General features: G+C 38.0%; 4 protein-coding genes across 6 annotated transcripts; 1 reads left to right on the top strand and 3 right to left on the bottom strand.

Moving 5' to 3' along the window:
* Positions 1–917: 917 nt before the first annotated feature.
* LOC120006986 lies at positions 918–2,933 on the top strand. Of its 3 annotated transcripts, none has more exons than XM_038857117.1 (3): positions 918–1,153; positions 1,247–1,305; positions 1,563–2,932. In XM_038857117.1, the coding sequence occupies exon 3, from the start codon at positions 1,601–1,603 to the stop codon at positions 2,726–2,728; it is 1,128 nt and encodes a 375-aa protein (XP_038713045.1). In that variant the 5' UTR covers positions 918–1,153; positions 1,247–1,305; positions 1,563–1,600; the 3' UTR covers positions 2,729–2,932. The 3 variants fall into 3 exon arrangements, with proteins under 3 accessions (XP_038713045.1, XP_038713044.1, XP_038713043.1); XM_038857116.1 differs by having other exon boundaries at positions 918–1,149; XM_038857115.1 differs by lacking the exons at positions 918–1,153; positions 1,247–1,305 and having other exon boundaries at positions 1,312–2,933.
* A 1,085-nt stretch (positions 2,934–4,018) lies between these two features.
* On the bottom strand, positions 4,019–8,250 carry LOC120007555 (purple acid phosphatase 15). The gene is made up of 7 exons (XM_038857861.1): positions 7,903–8,250; positions 7,469–7,660; positions 6,772–7,105; positions 6,431–6,648; positions 6,002–6,192; positions 5,055–5,339; positions 4,019–4,580 (listed from the first exon to the last, which is right to left on the bottom strand). The coding sequence occupies exons 1-7, from the start codon at positions 8,156–8,158 to the stop codon at positions 4,434–4,436; spliced, it is 1,623 nt and encodes a 540-aa protein (XP_038713789.1). The 5' UTR covers positions 8,159–8,250; the 3' UTR covers positions 4,019–4,433.
* Positions 8,251–11,108: 2,858 nt separating this feature from the next.
* LOC120007556 (protein XRI1-like) lies at positions 11,109–14,300 on the bottom strand. The gene is made up of 9 exons (XM_038857862.1): positions 14,112–14,300; positions 13,497–13,555; positions 13,277–13,393; positions 13,058–13,197; positions 12,430–12,493; positions 12,249–12,351; positions 12,125–12,165; positions 11,943–12,023; positions 11,109–11,623 (listed from the first exon to the last, which is right to left on the bottom strand). The coding sequence occupies exons 1-9, from the start codon at positions 14,132–14,134 to the stop codon at positions 11,355–11,357; spliced, it is 897 nt and encodes a 298-aa protein (XP_038713790.1). The 5' UTR covers positions 14,135–14,300; the 3' UTR covers positions 11,109–11,354.
* A 1,370-nt stretch (positions 14,301–15,670) lies between these two features.
* LOC120007876 (small ubiquitin-related modifier 1-like) lies at positions 15,671–17,859 on the bottom strand. Its single transcript, XM_038858350.1, has 3 exons — positions 17,702–17,859; positions 16,552–16,701; positions 15,671–15,924 (listed from the first exon to the last, which is right to left on the bottom strand). The coding sequence occupies exons 1-3, from the start codon at positions 17,804–17,806 to the stop codon at positions 15,856–15,858; spliced, it is 324 nt and encodes a 107-aa protein (XP_038714278.1). The 5' UTR covers positions 17,807–17,859; the 3' UTR covers positions 15,671–15,855.
* Between the last annotated feature and the right edge of the window lie 457 nt (positions 17,860–18,316).

Below are 18,316 nucleotides of genomic sequence, written 5' to 3' on the forward strand. Positions count from 1 at the left end.
CGCTGACTTTGTTCGTTTGTGAACCTAGTAGGTTAATCACTGCCCTTCATTTTTCTTCCTGTAATTTTTATATCAGCAACCGATGCAACCGATTTGGACCACACTAGCTGGGCTTGTATCCAAGTCAATGACTCATTGCAAGCTCATATCAACAGTTGAACAGAATACCTCTTCATTGTCTGGCCCAAAAATATAAACAGAAACCGGATATTGACGTAAATGGGCGGCCTTCACAGTTAAGGAAACCTGATATATTGGGCCTGCTTTGTATCCTGGCCCAAATTTATCGGGCTCTTCCAAAAAAAAAAAAAATTAAAAAAATGATAATATGTTCCTTAAGCTACTATATAAGAATGAAAAATGTGCATTATGTATTTTAAGTTTAAAAAATTAAATGAGAAAGTGCTGATTTGTTTTAGTGAATTCTTAACGAATGCTCTTAAGAGTTAAGACACACTGTGGATACCCATAAATTAAAACCTAATGTGTCATGGAGTATGTTTTATTTGTAGTTTTGTGCCAATCATTGCCATCCCAAGTCAAACCTCTCATTAATTTCATCACATATTTAAAGGGAAGAAAAAAAAAATTGTCTTCTTTTGTGGTCCGACTTATTTCATTTGGTAATCGAGCACATTCCAACCTAACATGTTTACTGGACAAATCCGGCCCACCTTCGTACTCACAAAAACCAACTTTCCCACGTGAAATTTTTTCCGCACTATAATTACACAATCCGTCACATAAGCAAATTGACTATCCGAAATTGCGAAAGTCTGTCCTAATTAACAAAATGAAACAAATTTGAACTTTAGTTTACGATTTGAAATATTTGAACAAGTAATGTTAACCATTGCCTTTATATATAACTTGGACTAACACCATCAGAAACGGAAGAGACAATTCGGTTAGTTAGACTAAACTAATCCCATTAATTAACTAAGCCAACCAGAACCGTAAACCAATATACTTTCTCCCGTAAGACTCGCTCCACCGTCCAAACTCTCATTTCCTCTTCTCCATCTCCCTCTTCCTCTCTCCCTCTCCCTCTCCAACCTTACCAGAGATATAGACAGAGAAAGGTAGTGTTGGTGTCGGACAACAACCAATCAAAGGAGCAGGAGACAGGAAGGGGCCACAGTAGACTCTGTTTGTAATCTTATTAAGCTCTCTCTTTCATTTTCTCTTTTTTGTTTTTCTTTCTTTTTGGCATTTATAGTGAAATCTAACTTTACTTTTGTTGCAGAAGTATAATTGAAAGGCTGCAGTTGTAAGTACCGGAGATCTGGTGCCCCCACACGGAAGGTATCCGATGCCATTTCCAGCGTTCTTTTCCCATAAATCTCTAGTTAGTTTAAGTTTCAGATTTCTTCTGCTCTCTCTCTGCAACTTCTTGGATTTTAATGACTTAGAAATCAAGGTTGTGTTTGGTTTTGCCAAGAATTTGCAGTTTTGTTTCTTTCATCTGTGGATCTTTTTTTCTCATTTTCATCGGAATTTGGGTGATTCTATTTGATTATATGTTGTTTTCACCGGAATTTGTGACTGATTCATTATGGAAGGTGGTGGTGGTCAACGGAGACTTACATTATTGGATCACATGTCCGCTGTTGAAGGTGGACGAGAGTCGCTGGCAGGGTTAACCCTCGACGCAGTCCTGTCTGAGAAGCGACGTGCCGCTGCGGCCCTTGCGCCCACGGCGAATCAGATCAACCGCACTCTCCTCGACATCATACGTGACGAGGACCCCAGTGGCGGCTCCCATGGCCACAAGAAGAGCTGGAAAGCATTCAGGGACAAGCTCCGTCTCAAGCGCGCTGGAGCTGCTTGGACATCCTCTGTTCATATCCCTGCCTCGGATATCCCCATCCGGAATAACAACGACGTTATCAGATCCCCATTTTCGCGCCGGAATTCCGTCCGTTTCACTACCATGTCGTCCAACTCGCCAAGCTGGGTAGAGTCGTCTCAGGACAATGCTCATCGGGATGATTCGTCTAATTACTCCAACGCCCCGCCGAGTAACAGACCACAGATGAATCGCTTCGGCTCGACTCGATACGGCATGTCACTGGTTCCACCGGATTCCAATGAGTCATCGGATGATGCCAACATTAATGCAGTCGGTGATGCTCCTCCAGCAAGAAGTTTCAGGCCACAAATCTCTCGGCACAACTCGACTCGCTTACCGGCCTCCAACTCGGATTCAAATCAGCCAGGAGAAAACGAATACGAGCCGGCAAGAGAAGGCACGCGGCGTCTGGCAGCAGAATTGGCAGAGGAGAGGCAGTTATCAGCCAGGGAAGCGGTTGCGGCGCAGGAGGCGTCAGAGGCAGCGGCAGCCGCAGCTGCGGAAGGAACTGATTCAGAGGGCGAGGAGGATAACGAGGCGGAGGAACAATCGGGTGCGGGACAACAGGTGAGGATGTCATTGATGGATTTGTTGGAGGAGAACGATAGGGAGTTGGGACTTGAGGGGTCCACATACAGGATGGGAGACGAAGAAGAGGAGTTCGACGACGACGACGATTATGATGAGGATGTAGAGGAATGGGGTGGGGGTGGTGTAGAGTATAATTGCTGCGTGTGCATGGTTAGGCATAAAGGCGCTGCTTTTATCCCCTGCGGACACACCTTTTGTAGGCTTTGTTCGAGAGAGCTTTTCGCCCAGAGGGGTAACTGCCCTCTATGCAATGGCTTCATTTTAGAAATCCTTGACATCTTCTAAATTGTCATGAATTTTATTTTATTTTTCTTTTGTTATGCAAATTTTTTTTAATGGTAAATAAGAAATTATTTATTTCACGGATTAGGGATGATGAGATTGGAATGTTTTTCACTATCTTGTGCCTCTTTTGGTTGTTTGGAAAAGCAAATGATTGATTGTATAATTTTAGCTAGGAATGCAAGGAATTTATGTTCTCGTTCACGTTTCCATTCCTGTTCCCACGTTCAACCTAATAGACAGGGTTATAGTTTAAAGATGGTTGACTTCAAATCATGTATGTGTTTGTCCTGTGAACAAATGTGTTCAAATTGACCAAAGAGAGGGGGCTCTTTTAACAATTGATTGGGTTAAACATGTGTGTGGTCAATATTCGATCTCAATAAGAAACATATTTTTCTCACCAGTATTTCAAAAAGAAAGTATTTGAATTGGTTGCTTCATTATTTAATTGTTTGTGATTAAACTACACAAACAATGATATAGATTCACTAGAAATTGATAAAAGTACGATTTTAGATAGAAATGAAAGACGAAAATGACTACACATCCACCCCGAATTTTTAGGATAAAGTCTCGAATGATTATGATATTGATGGCAAAGGGGGCTCGCAAACCGCTGCATGTGGTTATTGCCATTTTGTTAACTCTATATTTTGAAGCCACTGAGTGCACTATGTGCCAGTAATGTCACAAATGATAATTAGTAGACAGAAAATGTTAGGGATAATGCAACATGAAACATAATTAACGATGGTGTGTGACAGTGTGTAGAGAGATCTATCATCATTGTCCATTGAGACAAGTAAAAACTTTCCCAAGCAAAGTAAACAATTAAAGGCATCCACATGGAATTATTGATGTTCTCTATTGAGTTCTCAGGAATAGAAGTTGACAAATGGGCAGCTTATTGATTTTATTCTAACCGATCTATTGATACATGTGGTTTCCATGAAGGATTGCTTTAGATCAGGTGGAACTCCGGTTGAACGTCATGTATTCTTTCTTTTTCAGTGGAAATCATATATATTTGAAGGCAACAACTCCTCAACCGAGATAATCAAGACCTATATTTTCTGAAGCTAACAACTCCTCAGCCAAGGTGATTAAGACCCATATTTTCCTGAAGTCAACAACTTCTCAACCGAGGTGATTAAGACCCATATTTCACAGAAGCGAACAACTCCTCAGCCGAGATGATTAAGACATACACTTGAACTTGAGTTGTACCAAAATTCGAACGTCCCACTCCCACTTACCTATAAAAAAAACCATTACTCTGAACTCTAGAAAAACAAGCCCAACATCAGTAACTTTGCATTTCTTTTGTATAAAATATATCCATACAATACCCCCGTTCCAGTGACAATCTTATTCTATAACGTCTTGATTCTCACTCGAGACAGTCTGATGGAAACGTAGAGGTGTATCCACAGCTGAAAGAACCAAATAGTTTTCCATTTTAACATTTTGTTACAACATGTAAGCTTTAACTTTCTCAAAATTTACAATACAACAATCTGTAGTAAACAGCAGATTTCATATGTGCTCAAGTGTTCCATGGTGAAGAACGACCGAATATGCTGCGGCATCCTCACTGATTCAGGTGTGATCAGAATGTCCCCATCTGCTCCAGCATAGAGATTGCTTCAGAAAAATAAAACAAATGCACAAATGAGAGACCATCATGGATTCCTGACAACATCATTTAACTGTCTGCAAAACCCGGTTCAGGTGGTGTATGATGTACAGGGCATTTATCAGGTTGCCTAACAATGTAGATTTGGTCGCCGACTTTTTTCTGCGAGGCCTGATTGTGATACCATGTCCACAGAGCCCATGTATCGTTCTTCACCTGCAAACAAAATAGCATTTCATGAGATTATTCTCCTACTACCAGTGCCTTCAAACTGTGTAAGCATAATTCAATGAAATACTCTGCAATAGAATTCCTCAACTATATTCCATTTCTCTAGCTAATTGTCCTTCCAGTATAAGAGTCAAATGGTAATCGGTTATTAGGTTGATTCTTGTCAATTATAAATAAACATCCTAGACAGACAGACAGCACATGCAGGTAACAACGTTTTTCCTCGCAATGTCAAGAATTTATAGCTAGCTACTACAATGACAATAGAATGGCAAATGGGCACATCACCCTTGAATCCTATCAATTCAACTTCGTGATAGGTGTGCGAACACAATTAACAATCATCATGCAATAGGAATATAAACATTTATTTTCTCGAGGATGTTGATAATGGTAATGCAAAGTCCCAAATTTGCACTTAAGGAAAACTCAAGAGAGAGGAAAAAAACAGAAAGGTACCTCTAGGATTCCATGGCCGAAGCTACTCTCCCTAAAAGCACTGTAATCGGGTTGCTGGTCCCAACAGAATTTACCTGCCGCTGGGCCAGTTGTGAAATTTGCCGCACAAAAGCCACCCATGTATTCATCAGGAGTTGTTGATGGCTCTGGACACTTACCAGGTTCATCAGCATGTTCAACTGCCATCTTTTCTCGGTTACCCCCATCTCCAACAGTGATATATACTGGACCACAAGGATCTAATGTGTAGTTACGAACTCGATTTGACCTCTCGTAGGCATGAACCTGGCATTTTGAAAGTAAACAGAAAACACATTTAATGCAAACTGAATAAAACTAGGATTTGAACTGAATGACCCTCCCACTCGATGCAAAAACTACAATATTATATTACATATGAGGGAGTAAGAGAAAAAAATAAACAACTCCTATGTACAAGACTCCTACAATGGGCAGGGTCAGGGACAAGGATGTACGCAGAATTTATTTCCACATACTATAGAGAGGTTGTTTCCACTTGTGACCGCTAGATTGCACCCCTGCAACTCTATTACTAGGTCACATGTTCGCCTGTTGAGGGGGTCTGAGTCTTAAAACTAAAAGCCTAAAAGCAATAACAACAACAAAAAACTGGAAACAAACAAAATTTAAGGGGTGTAAAAATAAATGGTGCTACGGATAATAGAAAGTTTAATTTTTTAATAACTCTTAACAACTTATTGATTTTCGTGGCATTAAAAACAAGTGAATATATACGACACTTGCACTATTGTATCTCGACTTATTCCCGAGAGGCAATCAATTCATAGAAGCTTCTGCCATGATCCTTTCACAAAAATATGCTTTTCCCTTTCTGATGCTGTGATAATTCAAAATAAAAGAGAAAAAGATCTTGCGTCCACATTTACTGCTCAACAGGCTACATTTTGTGGGTCATTGTCACTTACATGTCCATTGAATACTATATCAACACCATAAGAGTAAAGTAATTCTTCCATAGCCACCCTCATGCATTCAGCATCTCGGTAATGAGCTGTGTAAGAACTGTACCAAGGTGGATGCCAAGCAGCAATCAGCCATGGAGTTGCAGATCGGTCAACACTAGCCAAATCTCGCTCTAGCCACCTGTATTGATCGGCTGCAAAAGAAAAAGATATGTACATGGAATGCCTTGTTAAGTAACTTCTCCAACCAATTAAATAATGAAGCAACCAATTAAGTTTGTGTAGTTTAAAAAATTAACCCCAAACTTAAACAAATGAGATTTCTCTTATGAAAACACAGCAGGAAGGGACATCAAATGGACTCACCAAAAAAATAGGTAGACCAATCCAACACTTTAGGACAGGGATTATAGATTGAAAAGGGCATGGTACCTGATTTACTGTAAGCAATGTATGCACCAAGCATCATAAAATGTATGCCTCCTGCATTAAAGGAGTAATAGAATGTTGATGAAGATCCACTTTCTTCAGACGGAAATGCAAATCGAGAACTGTAAGCCATAAATGTTCGGTTTCCAGCTTGTTCTTCTATTTCATGGTTCCCTTCTACCACCATAATTGGAACTTTAGAAATTAAAGGTTGCATAAACCTGTAGATAAGCTATGATAAGATGAATACTTTACACCACACAAAAGGGTAAGCTACAGAACACACATTACAGACTACCAAGAAAAGAAATCCAAAAAGAACAAGAGTAGAGAAAATAGTTCACCTTCCCCAGTAATCCCAACGAGGTTGATAAGTCTCATGTATAGGAGTTTCCGAAAATGAGCAGGAATAGCAATCAGAGCCAGTTCCATTTGTGAGATATAGGTTTGCATAAGTTACATCACCAATCAATAATACAACATCAGGCTTGTTACTAGCCAAGTCACCAATTGTGGTCGTTGTGTTGTACGTGAGACCAAGATCTCCCACTATACCTATTCTACCAGGGTAGCTGTGAGGTCCAGATACTGGCATTGTCTTGAAAGAGTAAATAACACTCATGGCTCGTATAGAAGGATCTCCACAACGATAAAAGTATAGCATGTTGGGTTTTAACCCTAGAAACACAATAAAGAAACACAAACTTAATTGAAAGCACTAATTAAATTGATAAGACAAAGGTAACATTTCCGTAGTTCAACTTAAATCCCAGTTTCCACTTCTATTTCAAGTCTAGTTTAAAAGGTCAAAGGTCCTACTAAAGTTCATAGACTAGAGAGAGTTTGACAATTGATATAATCACTTGCAACTCCCCCAATTATCGAAACATCCAGAATTGATTCTAGCAATCAACTTCCACGTCGCTCATTGATAGTTTTTCTTCAAAATTTCATTCAAAATGTTGAAAGACATGAATATTGAATTCAGCACGTGAGACATCACAACTGAATATTGAAAGTGAGGTTGGAAGATAAATATACCTGTTAGGCGAACATGGTGAATGATTCCAGAAGTGTAGTTCTGGAGACCTTCAAAAGGGTAGAGCTGATTATAAACAAGAGAGTAACCTTGAGCTTCATGAGTTAATGGAAACCTTAGTGCCCCATATCTAACAACACTTGCCACAGTTTTAGGGTCTAATGGTTTTATGCTGCTGCCAATTTGAAATTCCCCTGAAAATTCCCACAATCAAATCACAGTTAAGAAGTCTATTACATTACGGACAAATTGTTCAACATCAACAAAAATTACTTAAACAGAGCAGCTACTATACTAAAACCTAATTATGTACAGTACGTTTAACAGAATGATAATGTTTAAAAACAAAAAAGAAAGAAGAATACTCATCAAAGCTATATTGCAAGTTTATGTAATCCAAAGACGGATATAATTCAATGAAAGCGAAGCGGAGAACCTGTGACCCAGGAAATCCAAACGGAATCATAAGACGCGGAGAGGGAAACTGATATCTGCTCGGGCTCGAAACCTTTGACTTTCCGGCGAACCCGAGGATCTGTAGCGGGTAAATCGATGGCGTTGGCGCGCAAATTGGCATCGAAAGGGATTGTGACGGGCTTGAACGGGCCATCCAGAGTAGAAGGAATTTTGGCGCCGATTACGATGATGTTCCACAAAACCAAAACGACAGAGAACGGACAAACAGAGGACATCGTCAGTCAATTCCCATCCCGAGAGAGAGAGAAACGGCGGTGGTGGTGGAGTTTTAAAGCGGAAGAGGAAGAGTTGGAAAAGAGAGTGGGAAAGAGCGCGTGATATGTAATCATGATTTGGGGGAATATTAACATTAAAATTTTAAAAAAAAAGGTGTGGGTCCCGGGTTGTTCATTACAGTTCGTTTATAGCCGTCAACCCTGCTAAATAGCTTTACAGTTCGTTTATAGCCGTCAACCCTGCTAAATAGCCCAACAATTTTTGTCTCAATTGTTCCCAATCCTATGTGACAATCCACATCAGTATGCCACCTAGGCTTTTTTGTCTATATAAACAATCTCATCTCTCTCTTTCTTCTCTTTCTCTCTCTCTTTATTCTCTTTCTCTCTCCTTTCTCCCTCCCACTCTCACGACACACACACAACCACTCACCGGAGCTCCTCCGTCCGGTCACCAACCGGAGCCGTCGACTCACCGAACGGAAGCGCCCAACCACAATCGTCATTTTTTGACCCTTCACACCACCCATCGTCGCCCATATCACCGGAAAAAGGCATTTAAAGGAGGAGGTCACCTACACACAAATCTTGTCGATCCGGCCACCTCCGGCGACATCTCCGGCAACCGACCACATATTGAGACTCCACACGTCAAGGCACACCTTAGTCACCCATCTTCCGGCCAGTTTGCTGCCGGAATCCGACAACCCAGTGGAACATACATTGTTTAAAAACAATGTAATCAGTCGATCCGCGTATCCAGCCACCTCCAACAATATCTCCAGCCACCTCCACCTCCAGCAACAATGTAATTTGTTTTCTCACTTATTTTTTTACATATTTTGCAAGTTACACTGTATTGAAAACAATGAAACAATGTGTTTGCCTATTCTGGAAGTTACACTGTATTGAAAACAGTGTTACAATGTGTTTGACAATTTACATTGTTATGGAAATTTGACAATTTACATATTTTGAAATTACACTGTACTCAAAACAATGTAACAATGTGTTTGACACTCATTTGAATGAATATGTTTTTGAGCCAATTTATTTTATCTTGTTATCCTTGATTGGTGTGTAGACTATTTTTTCTTCTACTTATATATGGAAACACACTGAAAATTACATTGTTTTTGATCAATTTGGCAATTTACATTGTTCTGGAAATTTAACTATTTACATTGTGCTGAAAAATTGACAATTTGCATTGTGTTGAAAATTTGGCAATTTACATTACTGGAAATTACATTGTTTTGATAAATTTGACAATTTATTGGCAAAAAAACAATATAATCGCAATGTTTGTGTGAAACAAAAACAATGTAATCGTAATTTTGTATGAAAAAAACAATGTGCATAAAGGTATATGAGAGAAGATGGAAGTAGGATAAAATATGGAGATAAAAGAGGGAGATTTGATTTTTAAAATTTGAACAAAAGAGAAGTGGAGAGAGAAGTGGGAAACTTAAATTTCAAATGTGTTTCATCCATGTAAGCATGTTTTCCATGTCAACAAGCTTAGGTGACAATAACACATGGGATTGGGAAGATTTGGGATAAAAAGTATTGGGACAAATAACATTTTCCTATAGCCGTTGGGTCGTGACGACGTGGCTTGTTCAGTTGTTTGTAGAAAAACTGAACCCTCACTGCGTGTCTGAATTTGCGGGCGTGCGGTTCCTTCCCCTTTGAATATGGTGGCGCCTCCTTTGTTCCTTGAAAGAGTGCTCGTCTTTTCTTTTTTTATTTTTTCTTTTGTATTTATAATTTATCTTTTGAGAGAAAATTTAATTCTCTACATAGTAGCTTGTTGATTTAGATTTACCCCCCCATTTTTATCTTTTTGAGCTTTTATTTTCCGTCAATCAGGTATTTTTTGAGTAATCGATAAATCACCCAACATGTCCTAGGGAGTTGGGACAGCTGGGTGGACGTAAGTAGAGGTATTGGAAAAATCATAAAAATCGAATCAACCCTCAAAATGGCTGGTTGGTCAATTATTTTTATAAATAATTTATAAGGAACTGATTGAGATAATCGCTGATAAACTATCGTTTAGTATGTTATTTTCATGTTAAAAAATCGAAAAAAAAAATCCTACCGTTTACACCACAAGACGTAACCTCGGTCATCGGAATAATTTGTATCACGTTGGTGACAAATAAGACTGGACAGAAGCTCATGTCGGTAGAGACCCAAAAGTAGCATAAATCCACAAAACTAGCATTTCACAATAAAATATCCAAACTGATTTATTCGAACTTCCAACCTCTGGACATCATACGCCTAGGTGTTATAATCAATTAGTCTATAGCCGAGTGGTTTTGAAGTCAGTATCCGCGGCATCATCATAGTGATCTCAGACTTCTCCGCCGGCAAGGCGTGCAAAGTAAAAGCGAGGCAACTTGCCAAGTGCAAGCTGTGTGCGCTCCATATGCTGCTCTTCCTTTTTTCCCATTGTTCCATGAAAGCTAGCTAAGCATGTCTTGTTTGCATTTCCTAGGAAATCATTGTTCCCATTAGGGCTCCATTTTGACATTAATCAAAGGTTCTAGTGGAACTTCTTTTCCACCATCTTTGCAGCTCTGGGGATAACAAACCTATTATATATACAAGCAAAAGGGCTTCCCTTCACTCACATACATGTCATTCATGCTGTAATCTCATTCAATCAACAATCACAAATCAGGGATGTTCATTTTCTCTTGTCGAAAAACATCGACTACCCCTTTGCTTCAGAAAAAGAAACACACCAGTTGAATTTGTAATCAACAAGAACATCTCAATAGCAGGGAAAAAGAGAAATCATAAGGGACTTGCTATTGCTATGAAGCATAATGTACACAACACCTTACAGTTTGCACTTTCCTTTCAAAGAGATCATGTGCAATTTTGTACTTTACAATTCATGTTGAATAACCCAGACAGTAATTACAGCACATGAGCATGTTTAAATGGTATTTTCACAGTATTATTCAGCGAAAGGAAAATAGCGAGATCTGATACACACAGGTTTTTCATTCCAGTCTTGGACAAATGTCACCATGTATAGAGAACAACAGCTATACGACAACCAGAATAATAACAGTTGGAAACATAAACACTTTCTTGTGATATATGAATTCCAACAACAACAGAGACAATAGAAGGCTTTATTTATAGGCCATAGCACAGTTGAAAAACACTCATTTACTTATCCCTTGGTTCTCATGATTGTGATGCTACCTTTTCCTCCATCTGTACGAATTTTAGTTTTCCCGACCACAGGCTTGCCAGAGAAGGGCGAAGTAGGGTAAACAGCAGCATCTTCGTAAATTTGCTTTGATTTTGTTGGAGTGTGGATCTTCTGGTTTATGTCCTTCAAAGTAACATCTCCATGGACTCCACAAGGTTTGATGAAGGTAAATGGAGAAGTAACAGAAGAAGCTAACTTAGTGGGTGTCTGTATGATGGCTTTCCTACCTAAGTGCAGAAAGCAAAATACCACAAATAGTTAGTTTGCATTTTAAGACTTCCATAGATGAACATTCACAATAATCAAAGGTAAATGAGCTGAGCAACACCAAAGGATGTCGAAGATTCTCACATGAGGAATGAGATTGAAAATAATGATACTAACAATGACAAGTCAAGAGTGTACAATATGGAAGGATAAGTAAGTCGGTATAGATGAGAACCAGAAACACGAATTATCTATAGATAAACAATTTAATGAGATGAGAGCAGAAATCAAGCTAGCAAGAATTAGAAAAACACAAGAAGATTGAGAAAAGAGAGACACCTTTGAATACAATATTTCGAGGAGTCCTAGTAACTTGCTGTTGAACCACGTTTTCAGTTTCAGTCAGACTATTATACAACTCTACAGAAGTGAAACAATAAATTAGCATCATACGCAAAGGAACAATGAGAAGAGGGTAACAATGAAATGCTGAGACTAAATAAAAATACGATGCCATGAACCTGAAAAATCAATTTGAGTATTGGCTGCTCCAGCATAATTCCTAAATCCCACATAATTAATTAATCAGGAAAGATTGGAATAATGATCAAACCAAAGCATGTCTTGAAGTCCAGAGAAGCTTACATGTCATCGCAGATAAAATTCATCTGAGTGTCATTAAAGCATTCGGCAAGCCATTCCTCAGATGACTGATCTAGTCCTTTGTAACTGGAGGCAGGCACATTTTCTGGAATACAAAAAATAAAATTAGGTAATCCTAAATAAACTTCATATTGTACAAGAAACAGGCATGCCAAAGACAAACCTGAAAACCCAGATACCCACTCTGACACTTGAGGTAAAACCTCTTCAAACGAGTCCTTCCTCTCCTGAACAAACAAACAACAAAGCATCACTGATATTATAATACTTTTGTAAAATCTGAACACAACTCAAAACTTATCAAGGGATATTTAAAGGTTGAGTGGAGCAGAGGGATAAAATGTTAACTAGGCCAAGGCCTGGAGCTCATCTGCTTCGGAAGCAGCATTTTGTCCAATAATGTTTGATGCAACGCTCCATGACCTGGAGCTATTGGGAGAATTACCATGTCCAAGATTGTAATCTACCACAATTGAGTGCCAACTGCTAGATGGGTATATATCATCATATCTACTTGGACAAGTTAGAATATGGATGAAAATAATACCATCTGTGGAACAATATCAAGCCTTTGTCGTCATGAAATTTGGATTTGGCACCTCTATTTCTGTAATTTTTTAATAAAGGAGGATTTCAAGTGTGCGACATGTTTGTCCAACATTTCAGCAAGAAGGACATGCTTTAGACTTGATATTGTGGTGGGGGGATGGGGAAAGAAGAATAAAAGAAAACATGCTTTAGATATGACAATATTAGACAAGTAAAAAGCTTAAAAGCCCCCAAGCACTGACATTTGATTTTATAAAAACAGGTGGAATCTCTTCACTGCAAAATAGGGAATCTACTACTTCAGTATCAAACTGTAGCATCCGTCGCCTCTTTACTTGTGAAGAAGCCTCCCTACGTTGCTCTGGCTCCTTGTTTATATTCTCTGAAATCCACTCTATCAAATTAGCCACAACTGCAAGAGCAAGAATAGGATATGGAAAAACAGAAGATAAAAGATTTACCGCTTTGAGTAACACTCAAATCACTGCAGGCCTTCATGGGGGTTGTTTGACCCTCCAACATATAGGAAATATCTTCCTCATTCAGAGTGACTTCATTCCAACAGCAGTTTGATACATCTGGGTAAGAATAAGATCACCCAAACATCAGTGGGCTTGGCCTAAACTGCTAGTTCCACTAAATACATTGGTGAGTAAATCTTAAAATGACACAAGAACTCACCATAATTATAATCCTTTTGTGGGCAATTATCATCCCTTTGCCAATTCCAAAGCTCCCCACTACCATTTGACATTATACAAAAGAGAAATATCAATATGCAGTCATACATTTCTATGGTCTGTCTAACAACAAGTGAGTAATCCCAGATTCAAGCTCAAAGCAAACTATATAATGAAGACTCAGAACTGGCAATGTGGATAAGAGAACCAGTCAGTGGGTATTACGGAGCCCCCGTTACACACTCATAAGTTTAGTTGACACATTATACATCCAATTTGGGATTGAAGTTTAATACTAATATTAAACCTCTCAAATCCCTCTTGCAGTTTTTAGGATCCAATACAATCCAATTGACTGTCGGATTCTACTGGCATAGTTGACTCTAGCAAGACAGAAACCTCCATTACTCCCAAGTCCCATCAGTACCCAAAAAAATTCACAGAACCCCCCCAATTAACAGCACCAGCATTGAGCCACAAAGAGAATTCATAACATAACAAAACAAAGTCATAGACAGAGCAATCCTGAAAAAATTCGTCTCACTAGGCCAACATTCATAAAAAAATTGGAAGAGAACAAAGCGAAATAATAAAATGCAGGTGAGATTTCATTTACCTGTTGCAGTTGTAATGATCCATTAGTGAATCTGGAACTGAATAATCGCAGCAACAGTCTCCTCCCTCTACTTCGCGAACAGCAGAAGTAGCCGTTACCCGAGTAACACAGAGATTAATCTCATAAATATTTATAGCATTTCCAGTGTTTTTCTAGTTGATATGTGTGAAAAGGAAAACGCCAACTCTCTCTCTCTCAGTGTCTCTCTCTGTGATTTATTATAGTAATTAATTAATAAATAAATTTGCCTATTTTCTATGTCCGACTTTGTCAGTCTTGCAAATAAAATTAAAAAGAAAGAAATGTGTGAGAAAAACAAGGAATTTAGTCCGTTACTCGTGGAATTATCTTTTGCTAATTTTTAATTATTTTGTCATAATCCCCTACATGCCATAAAAAAAATTATATATATATATATATATAATTGCTACCTTTTTAATTAATTTAGGTGGTTGAGTTGACTAAAAATGAATAATAAATACATCAAACCTAGACAGGTGAGTTCGGCTTCTTAACTTATTTAGGTTGCGATAATAGGACTTTTATGCAGAAATGCAAGTACTAATTAAGGATTTTAATTTTAGCATGTTTTATGAATTTTCATTTTGATGGTCCAACTTTCCCTCATTACCACCTTTTTTGTCTTCTCAATTATTTAGCAATACGCTTCATCCAGATTTTACTGTTTTTTTTTTTTGATAAGACACCATCATATTACTAGATTTTTTTTTGTTTTGACAATTGAGAACAGCACAATCATAAAATATTCTCATCTAATGACATGATATGTTGAGTCAAAATCAATATGTGGACCATAAAAATATTACTTCTAGTGAAAATCGAATCTGGACTTTCTAATTTATATAATTTTTGACGTAGAAAAATTGTTCACCAAACTATCAATGATTAGATTTTACTACTCACTGTATTAAAAATGGAAGATGTGCCATAGCAGTTACAAATTGGCACGCATAGTTCCTAATTGACAGTGGTAATCATAAACTCAAAAAAATCAACTATCTAAATGATCCAGGGATATGTTAGAAATTACAATCTATATCATTTCCACGAGAACTTTAGAGTGTTTGGATTTAAGGATTTAAGGGAAAGGAAAATGAAATTTCCTTCCTCCCTTATTTGAATAGTTTAGAAAAAACTTAGAGAGAGATTTGAGAGGAAGTGAGGGAAATAATTCATTAAACTCTTGTTAAAATACTTCCAAAAAAATGAGTAAATGAATTATTTGAAGGGAATTGATGATTAATTAATTTATTTATAAATTAAAAACCTATTTTACCCTTATGCATAATACTTAGACATAAAAAGTAAAAAGAAATTAGTAAATTAATTCAATTTTCTTCTTTTCTTTCTTTTTCTCTCCAAACATGGGATGGGAGAGGAAAATGTGTTCCACTTTGCATTCTCTTCCCTTCCTTCCCCTTCCCCCAAATCCCTCAATCCAAACACACTCTTAGTCTAGGATGCTAGACATGATCAGTCTAAAAGGGCAAGTAAGCACAAAAAGAAGCAAAAGTATAAAATAAAAATACATAAATAAATAACACAAAACAAGCCTAATAATTCCATAAGCAGCAAAAGAAAGACCATGAACATCCAATGGCATAACATCCCCCACCAAGCACTTGGTCATAACAAAACTTGAACTATGCAGTTCACATCAGCTCCATTTCAATTTACACGGATATTTTAAATGATAAAACTAAAATAGAGCAATATAAACCAACTATGCCAGGTGGCCGCCTCCTGTTTGGTGCAGCATAGCATCAATTTCGTCCCCATCCTCCATCTCAAGCTACAGCCAGAAAAAAAAAGAAAGAAATATGAATAAGGAAATAGAAGCACAAAAGAAACAATAACAAATAAGTCCAATGACCAATTTGTTACATTCAAACAACATAATGCAGTACTTCAAAGTAACAGCAAAAGTGGAAGGGTCCGAGCTCATCCCACAACAAGCTGGATAAATTTCACAGATTTGACATTTAAAAAGTATAACCTATACAAACCAATTATCATCATGGCCTCTGTTGCAGTCCATGCATTTAGTTCTGAAACCTTTTGGATTGCATACGCAGAGAGCAGAACAGACAAAGTAGTACCCTTTGAGAATGCTATTTAAATAGTTGAACTGATTCATTCTATGTTTCAAATGCTTAAGACCCATCATTTTCAAAACGCATTACTCATTGGGATTACTTTCTTTTGCCCAACAAGGATGGCAAGACACAAATCACATACTCAGAGCAGTTCAAAACTCCAAAGATGTTCCCCCAACCCAGTTTTCAACCCACAAGTCACAACTTTAAAAAGAAACAAAGGAATAAGACATCTAAAATATACCAACGTACCAGTAACTTAACCACACTTTCTAATTCCCAAAATTTGAAGCCACAGTTTAATAAACAAGCAAGCATATCACCTCATCTGGAGTCTGTTCTGCACGGAGTCTGCGCCCATCAAACAAAAATGCAATGGAGTTCAAATCCACTGACTGCCTCTCACAATATGCATTCATTAGTTTCCGCATCTGGGTACTCCGTTTGATCCTAAAAAACACTTCATTGCCATCCTACAAGCCAATAAAGACAAAGGAAAAAATACACAATCAGACAAAGAATTCAAGTTAATGGACATAAACAACATAAAATTTAGAATATACAAATGACAAAAACCAAGATGCTATAAGAAACTGTATAGTCAGAGGAATCAATTTCATAGTTACACATAATTGATATATTCATTTAGTTTTCAATGCAAGTTGTTATATAAATGCTAACACAACACAGCGGGATATTTGATATCACTTTCCTGACAAACTGCTGTGTAAGCATTTAGATAACCAACTCAATCGCATTGAAAAATAAAACGAATAAATCAATTACACACTCAAATAAGAAAAAGTGCACATTACCAAGTGTACAATTATTCAGGTAAGAAAAGAATCACACATTCACACTACATATGCTGAACCCAAAAGCTATTGATTAGAATATCTTAACCAGTCCATAACAACATCACGTCACGGGATACAAAAATCGTAATTGGTGTAAACTAGTTCTAAAACAATCTGTGTCAAATGACAAGCAATTATAAATCCTCTCGATAATCCATCCGTGGCATAGCCATCCACTTCATATCAATTTCCACTCCAACATGTTGTCTTCTGCTACCACCAGTGATTTCACAATTACCTCGGCAACTCAACATTCTGCTCACAGTTTATGAACCCATCATAAACCTTGAAATCCGAGTAATGCAATAAGCACCAAGCCCCCAACCATCAAAAAAAATCCATCCAGACCAATCATTGCACGTCTCCTCAAGATCACTTCACTTCCATAAGACATTGATTACTACCAGTAAATTGTCTCCAAGGACAACAACAAGCATCAATGTGTTAAATCATTATAAGCAGTTAGCAACTAAACCAACAAACATGAAATTCGCAGCCATGTATAGCAAAATAACGCAACATTCTTTCACCGGCAGAGCATTAAAGTAAAAACCCCCAAAACCTTATAAAACCTAAATAAAGTAAAACAAACAAATCAATCAAGTTCGATTTAAACCTGGCCCTTGACTTTGAGGTTAATGTGAGCGGACTGGTCCCCGGGCTTCTTGTCCTCCTCTTGCCCTGCGCCACCACCGCCGGCGTCTCCGCCTGTTGCAGACATTATTCTCTCTCACTCTCTCAAGTCGAGTTTTTCTCTATCTGGTGATTTTAGGTTTGCTTCTGAAAAAAAAAAGAAAGAGACTAAATAGGTTGATCTGCGTCACATCAAAATGCCGAAGAGAGCGTTTTTTCACGCTATATATACCGCCATTGTAGGGTAGGTCTCGTGACTCGCGAGTATAGGGGTAGTATAGTAAATAGATCCAACTTTTAACGACGTGTCGTCTAAAGAGAGCGAGTGTTTTGTTATTGCATACGCGCGATGTGTTTTATTGCGAGTTTTCCAAATAAACTAAATTTGTAAATGTTTGGATTCCGGGACTGGGTATGATTGGTTCATTGTAGCCGTAAAGCGTTCACAGATTGACGGCTGAAAGTGCTCAGAGGGTATCAACGGCCAATAATGTGCGATTGTAGCATTGGATATGTGAACAATCTTAGCTATAAAAGCCCAGATTGTAGAGGCTACTGGAAACCGAAAGTTTTTGATATCTGGGCCACTCTCAGGCCC

Source organism: Tripterygium wilfordii, chromosome 10 (assembly GCF_013401445.1).
Source record: "Tripterygium wilfordii isolate XIE 37 chromosome 10, ASM1340144v1, whole genome shotgun sequence".
Lineage (NCBI taxonomy): Eukaryota > Viridiplantae > Streptophyta > Magnoliopsida > Celastrales > Celastraceae > Tripterygium > Tripterygium wilfordii.

What these genes read in the sequence shown, in the direction of transcription:
- LOC120006986 (XM_038857115.1), top strand. Translation starts at nt 1,556, where the DNA reads ATGGAAGGTGGTGGTGGTCAACGGAGACTTACATTATTGGATCACATG.
- LOC120007555 (XM_038857861.1), bottom strand. Translation starts at nt 8,158, where the DNA reads ATGTCCTCTGTTTGTCCGTTCTCTGTCGTTTTGGTTTTGTGGAACATC. An exon ending in CGTTGGGATTACTGGGGAAG is followed by an intron (nt 6,649 to 6,771) that starts GTGAACTATTTT and finishes GCTTATCTACAG; the next exon opens with GTTTATGCAACCTTTAATTT. An exon ending in CATTGCTTACAGTAAATCAG is followed by an intron (nt 6,193 to 6,430) that starts GTACCATGCCCT and finishes TTTCTTTTGCAG; the next exon opens with CCGATCAATACAGGTGGCTA.
- LOC120007556 (XM_038857862.1), bottom strand. Translation starts at nt 14,134, where the DNA reads ATGGATCATTACAACTGCAACAG. An exon ending in TTTGAGTGTTACTCAAAGCG is followed by an intron (nt 13,198 to 13,276) that starts GTAAATCTTTTA and finishes AGTGGATTTCAG; the next exon opens with AGAATATAAACAAGGAGCCA. An exon ending in AATTTTATCTGCGATGACAT is followed by an intron (nt 12,166 to 12,248) that starts GTAAGCTTCTCT and finishes TGTGGGATTTAG; the next exon opens with GAATTATGCTGGAGCAGCCA.
- LOC120007876 (XM_038858350.1), bottom strand. Translation starts at nt 17,806, where the DNA reads ATGTCTGCAACAGGCGGAGACGCCGGCGGTGGTGGCGCAGGGCAAGAG. An exon ending in ACCTCAAAGTCAAGGGCCAG is followed by an intron (nt 16,702 to 17,701) that starts GTTTAAATCGAA and finishes ATTGGCTTGTAG; the next exon opens with GATGGCAATGAAGTGTTTTT. An exon ending in CAGAACAGACTCCAGATGAG is followed by an intron (nt 15,925 to 16,551) that starts GTGATATGCTTG and finishes TTCTGGCTGTAG; the next exon opens with CTTGAGATGGAGGATGGGGA.